Source organism: Pelophylax lessonae, assembly GCF_965119305.1.
Source record: "Pelophylax lessonae genome assembly, chromosome: 4".
NCBI classification, from domain to species: domain Eukaryota; kingdom Metazoa; phylum Chordata; class Amphibia; order Anura; family Ranidae; genus Pelophylax; species Pelophylax lessonae.
The window spans coordinates 516,534,144-516,541,234 of NC_138771.1; the positions used below are offsets into that span (position 1 = coordinate 516,534,144).

A 7,091-nucleotide genomic window follows, 5' to 3' on the forward strand; every position below is an offset into this window, starting at 1 on the left:
TTCTGCAAAATGCTCCCTGTCTGCTTTCGGGCCAGATCTGATTACTCACTGACAAGCTGTGGTTAGGTTTAGTCATCCAGGCTTCTGCAAAAGCAATATGATGGAAGTGTTACAGCAAACAAAACTTAACCCTTTCTGCTTGGCTTTGGGAATAACGCACAAATAAAATAGCAACATAATAAGGAAATTACTCCTCAATTGTGTTTTTATTCTCCGCCACACTGAGCACAGTGGTACAATACCGTCAAGTTGGAGAATGGAGCAAGATCAAATAATAACAACATCTGAATGTTATATAAATACTGCTACATGGATATAAGAAAACAAAGGGGAACACTGTTTGGGTTAAGTACCAGTTCACATATATGCGATGCGGGAAATTGCGAATCCACTGCGGGTTCCCACATCGCATTCAACATGCAGGCAGTTCCCACTGCCATATGCGAATCGCTGGGGGTGTCAATACAAAGTTAATGACACCCCCAAATCAGTTTGCATATCGCAGTGCGAACTGTCAGTTCTGACATGAGTCGGATTGCATAGTTTGGAACACCCATGCGATCCGATTCTGGTGCGGACCCAAAAATGGGTCCTGTGCAAGTTGTGTCCGAATGCGATGCAAATTCAGCCCTACAATCTGTAGGGTTGAATTTGCATCGCACAGACATCGCATGTGATTTTCAGAGCAGTGCGCTCCAAATCACATGGAATGTCTGTCATCGCACGTATGTGAACAGGGACTTAGTACATAATCTGGTGCGCATGGTAAGCTGTGCTGTTGAGTAGCAGAGATAGCAGAGATGATAAGGAAGAGCTAAGCATGTTTAGTTACTGATGGGGGAGGAGAAGAAGAGCTGGGTTGCTGAGTGATTGCTGGGAGGCGGAGCAGAGGAAGCGGAGTTGCTGAGTTGCTGTTGGTGGGAGAAGAAGGTGAGTTGAGCTTGTGAGTCACTGCTGGTAGAAAGAGCAGGGGGAATCAGGCTGCTGAGGCACTGCCAGGAGGGGGAGCAAAAAGAGCTGAGCTTCTGAGTTACTGCTTTGAAGATGAGCAAGGAAAGCTGAACTGAGTAAATGCTGAGGGGGAAGGGAGGACATGAGCTGCCAGGGGAGGGGACAAGGTGAGCGGAGCTGCTAAGTGACTACTGAGGAGTGGGGGGGGGAGCAGGGTGAGCCATGCTGCTTAGCCACTGCTGAGAGGTGAGAACTGGAAGAACTAAGCTGCTAAGGAACTTCTGAGGAATGGAGGGGGGGGTGCAGGAGAAGGGGCGAGCCATGTTGCTTAGTCACTGCTGAGAAGTGAGAGCTGGAAGAGCTGAGCTGCTAAATAACTGCTGAGAGGGGGGAGCAGGAAGAGCTAAGCTGCTTAGTCACTGCTGGGAGGGGAGGGGGAGCTGAGATGCTGAGTAACTGTTGAAAGGGGGAGCAAGGTTTATCTGATGAATCACTGCTAGGAGGGAGAGCTAAGCTGCTGAGAGAACCACTAAGAAAATGTTTGCACTTCAGTTGTGTATTGCTCCACAGTACAATAAGCTACAGAGATCACATGAGTTTTTTACTCTTTGTTATATAAATCTGAATACTTGAATGTCCATAGCCAGACCACAAAGTCAATGGGAGGTGCAAGACTGTATTGGCGGTTTAACTCTACAGGGACAGCAGAGTGGAATGAAGAATGGCTAAAAAAGATAAGTTTATACTCATTCTGATACCTCTTTCCAACCACCCAAATGTATTTAATACATCACAGTAGCCCTTTTGGACACTGAATGACATCAAAGGGATTATACTGATTAGCTCAGTGTACAGTACACCAAGAAACACTGCTGACATGGGACAAAAAGAAAAATGCCTTTAAAGTTCTTGATTTTGCCCATTACCTTTCAGGCTTTGGAACCCTAGATGGATACGCTGTGCCTGGGCCTGAACTTGTATAAGCCCTAAAGGGAAGAAAAAAGGAATTATCCAGTGACACCAAGTATAAGGGTTATGTTTGACTGCTAAACACTGTTACAATCTTCACTCATCCACTGTGTCTAAATGTTTTGGGCATCATTAAGTTTGCTTATACCAACAGCCAACAATCATATTCCTGTTGCAAATGTTGCAGTGCAGACTGCAAAGTGAATGTAGGAGTGTGATTGGTTACTATGGGCATCACAGACATGTTTCCCTAATTCAATAACAAATATTAGTATTTGGAGAAGAAGAGTCTTTTAAGAATCAGTGTCTGCTTCAATGTCATGCATATCAATGACAGATGACCCAATGACTAAAATGTTGCTCCTAGGGTTTATTCAAGGTCATTTTTAGTGCATCTCAAAAAGCCAGTCTAAATCAAAACATAGGTTAATCTGAAACTCTGTCACTATCTAAAAAAAAAAAAAAAGCTGATTGCAGAACAAGACTCTTAATATGTACCCCTCTGGTAGGTAACATATACAGAATCTAGTCTTTACTTTTTCCAAGAGCTATAGCCTCTGGTATAATCTACAGTATCCAACACACCCAGGTGTGTCAGATTCCTGTGTCCCCTTTTGGCATCATCTGGAAAGCCTTCTTTTGCCACATTTCAGGCTTCAAACATAAAGATATAAAACTTTAATTTTTTGTGAATAATCAACAACAAGTGGGACACAATCATGAAGTAGAATGAAATTTATTGGATATTTCAAACTTTGTTAACAAATAAAAAACTGAAAAATTGGGCGTGCAAAATTATTCAGCCCCTTTACTTTCAGTGCAGCAAACTCTCTCCAGAAGTTCAGTGAGGATCTCTGAATGATCCAATGTTGACCTAAATGACTAATGATGATAAATAGAATCCACCTGTGTGTAATCAAGTCTCCGTATAAATGCACCTGCACTGTGATAGTCTCAGAGGTCCATTTAAAGCACAGACAGCATAATGAAGAACAAGGAACACACCAGGCAGGTCCGAGATACTGTTGTGGAGAAGTTTAAAGCCGGATTTAGATACAAAAAGATTTCCCAAGCTTTAAACATCCCAAGGAGCACTGTGCAAGCGATAATATTGAAATGGAAGTATCAGACCACTACAAATCTACGAAGACCTGGCCGTCCCTCTAAACTTTCAGCTCATACAAGGAGAAGACTGATCAGAGATGCAGCCAAGAGGCTCATGATCACTCTGGATAAACTGCAGAGATCTACAGCTGAGGTGGGAGACTCTGTCCATAGGACAACAATCAGTCGTATACTGCAGAAATCTGGCCTTTATGGAAGAGTGGCAAGAAGAAAGCCATTTCTTAAAGATATCCATAAAAAGTGTTGTTTAAAGTTTGCCACAAGCCACCTGGGAGACACAACAAACATGTGGAAGAAGGTGCTCTGGTCAGATGAAACCAAAATCGAACTTTTTGGCAACAATTCAAAACGTTATGTTTGGCGTAAAAGCAACACAGCTCATCACCCTGAACACACCATCCCCACTGTCAAACATGGTGGTGGCAGCAGCATGGTTTGGGCTTTTCTTCAGCAGGGACAGGGAAGATGGTTAAAATTGATGGGAAGATGGATGGAGCCAAATACAGGACCATTCTGGAAGAAAACCTGATGGAGTCTGCAAAAGACCTGAGACTGGGACGGAGATTTGTCTTCCAACAAGACAATGATCCAAAACATAAAGCAAAATCTACAATGGAATGGTTCACAAATAAACATATCCAGGTGTTAGAATGGCCAAGTCAAAGTCCAGACCTGAATCCAATCGAAAATCTGTGGAAAGAACTGAAAACTGCTGTTCACAAACCCTCTCCATCCAACCTCACTGAGCTTGAGCTGTTTTGCAAGGAGGAATGGGCAAAACTGATAGAGACATACCCTAAGCGACTTACAGCTGTAATCGCAGCAAAAGGTGGCGCTACAAAGTATTAACTTAAGGGGGCTGAATAATTTTGCACGCCCAATTTTTCAGTTTTTTATTTGTTAAAAAAGTTTGAAATATCCAATAAATTTCGTTCCACTTCATGATTGTGTCCCACTTGTTGTTGATTCTTCACAAAAAATTACAGTTTTATATCTTTATGTTTGAAGCCTGAAATGTGGCAAAAGGTCGAAAAGTTCAAGGGGACCGAATACTTTCACAAGGCACTGTATGTAAGTTTATTATTAGGAGAGATAAGTAATCAAATTAAGGTGAAAGTTTTGTAAAGTGGTACTGTCTATGAGAAGGATAGAAGCCTTTGTAGAAAGTTTTTGTATGTTTAACAGGCCATGTTGTGTGAAAATCTTCAAATTCATCTAGAGACTGGCAGGGCTGCTGTTAGAAATTATGGGGCCCCGTACAGCCTACCTGACGGGGCCTCTTCAACCACGCCTTTGACCCCACCCCTGTCCCTGCTCCTGACCCCGTCGTCTGGAAACAAAATGCAGGTTTATTGCGGTTTATACATGCGTGTGGGGCCAACATGTGCGTTTGCAATTGTGCCTAAGCACCAAAGAGCAGGGGCAGTTTAAAGTTATTTTTAATTGTATTTTTATTAAAAATGTAAAAAAATCACTCTGTATCTTTAATTATTATTTTTTTCTTTCTTTTTTGCTTTTACATCATCCGTTGTGATAGCATGGGCCATAACAGGTCCTCTTTTTTGAAAGATGACCCCATATCTGTCCTCTGGCCTCCAAAGCATCCGATTAAACCAAGATGGGTTTGATCAAATGCTTGTTCAAGCCGGTAATGGCTTCTTTATGTCAGACTGAAACCAGAAGCGAAATCCTTGTCGCTTCGGGTTTCTGACATCACACAGTGGGCGGAACTACATCCATCCCTCTCACTGTGTCACAGGAATCGAATGCTACTAGTACTAGTCGCATCATGGGACCCCCTCCCACTGCTTGTAAAAGTAATCCAGGGGCTTCTTAGCCACTAGGATTACATTTACTTTGTGCAGAATTGCTGTGGCTAACAAAAGATCTCTCCATCATTGCTGCAGTGATAACCCAAATATTACCTTTCCAATCTAGTGACGTATTGATACGTCGTTGGACAGGAAGTGGTTAAAGGGGATTGGTTTGGGGGTGGTAAAAATGCAGCTCCACTGCACGTTTACTGCTCCCCCTAATGAAGTGCAAAGAAGCATCTCACTGTCTTATGATCATTAGCACTACAAAAATCATCACATGCAGCACAGTAAGCTTGTGCTCTATCATGGCTCTATGTCACATGTCTGCTTGCTGACTGTGTTAACTTATGGCTGTACTTATGGCTGTACTGAGTGTTACAGACTGTAACCCAGCACAGCTATACAAAGCCAGCACCCTCAGCACCTATGTGACACAGAGCCATGTTAGAGCACCAGCTTACTCTGCTGCCCCTGATGATTTTTGTAATGCTAATGTTAACCTGCTGTGCTGGGAGATACACAATAGGACACAGTGAGGATTCTGTGCTCTATTATTAACTCACTGTGTCCAGTGCAGCCACGATCTTCAGGTGCTTCCTGTCAGCCTCCTCACATCTCAGCAAGTAAGAAACTGGAGGCGGGCGCTGGGCGGAGAATCAGAGTATCACTCCGCTGGCCAAGACTGCAGGGAGTAGCAGGGCAGCATGGTGTACATGCGCCCCGAAAATGCAAGTGAGAAACTGGAGGCGGGCGCTGGGCGGAGAATCAGAGTATCACTCTGCCAGCCAAGACTGCAGGGAGTAGCAGGGCAGCATGGTGTACATGCGCTACGAAAATGAAGAAATAGTCCCTTTACTGTGCGCACCTGGGCCCCTCTGTTGACCTGATGGGGCCCATGAAAATGGTATAACGCCACGCCATAAACAAGTAGGAGCGGGGTAGAAGTTTAGCAAGCCAAATTTTTTTATTTTTTTATTTAATGCAGCAATAAACTGTAATGCTGCCCGGGCCCCACAGTGTTGCTGATAGGACCGGGCCCATTACAACAGGGCTGGTTGTACTGCCCTATCAGCGGCCCTGGAGACTGGTAATACCCTAACTCCAGCCACTCTGCTTCCCACCTCACCAGAACCTCTGGCACATGACATGGTACATGCCTTCAGGTAATGGATGAAGTCTATGCAAGTCGGCCAGATTTGAAAGACAGCCCCTTGGAAAAGCGAGATGTTGAGTACTTCACTGATGGCAGCAGTTTTGTAAAGGATGGGATCCACTATGCTAGCTATGCAGTGGTTACACAGGAGACACTGATAGAGGCAGGAGCCTTACAACAGGGAACCTCTGCTCAGAAAGCTAAACTAATTGCACCAACCAGGGCAATACAACTCGCTGCTGGACTAAGACTGAATGTTTATGAGGACTCAAAGTAGTGATCGACCGATATCGTTTTTTTAATGCCGATACCGTTATTTTGATCATCGGATATCGGAATCGGCCAATATCGGCCGATATTTTCGGACATGTAAAAAAAAATGTTTTTTTCTAAAGGGACTCCTTGTGGAGGGATCTGGGTGTCTAAAAGACCCCAAACCCCTCCTCGGCACTGAAAAGCATTCAAAACGCCAAGTTTGGCTGTTTTGAATTCTGTCAGTTTTTTTAATTCGGCGCCGAGTACCCGGAAGTGATGCGATGACATCACTTCTGGGTTTTTTACATGGAGACCGGCGCATGCGCACTTGCGGCAGGGATACATCTTCATGCTACACCGGGTCTTCTCTACGGCGGAGGTGGTGGAGGTAGGATGCCCGGGTCTCCGGGTGGGACGGGAGACCCGGGTGAGCCATGGAAGGCGGCGGGAGGGGGAGAGACGTCCCCTACCGCTCCTTGTAATGACAGCCGAGCAGCATCGGTTGTCATTACAAGTCAGCCGACTGTCGGCTATGGACACCGGTACCGGGGTGATGCCTCTAGCTGCAGGCATCACCCCAGGACATGCACTTTCCCTAAATATCGGCAATATCGGTAACCTCAGGGGTCGATTCCGATATATCGGGGAAAGTGCATATCGGCCCCTGATATATCAGTGTTGCCGATAATCGGTCAATCTCTAACTCAAAGTATGCCTTCCTGACTCTCCATGCTCACGGAGCCCAATAAGGAAAGAGGGCTCAATACATCCGGAGGGGAGAGCATCAAATATAGGACAGAAATACGGGAACTCTTGGAAGC

The 7,091-nt window shown here is 44.8% G+C and overlaps 1 protein-coding gene across 6 annotated transcripts in view; it reads right to left on the reverse strand.

Annotated features, from left to right (window-relative positions):
• DGKI (diacylglycerol kinase iota) overlaps positions 1-7,091 on the reverse strand; it is a 533,441-nt gene that overhangs the window by 360,746 nt on the left and 165,604 nt on the right. Inside the window, exon 2 of one of the 6 annotated variants that reach the window (XM_082255064.1) lies at positions 1,878-1,937. The exons of the other annotated variants lie outside the window; for them this stretch is intronic. Coding sequence (XP_082111190.1) covers positions 1,878-1,937 — 60 coding nt within the window. The remainder of the gene's footprint in view (positions 1-1,877; positions 1,938-7,091) is intronic. 6 annotated transcript variants of the gene reach the window in all.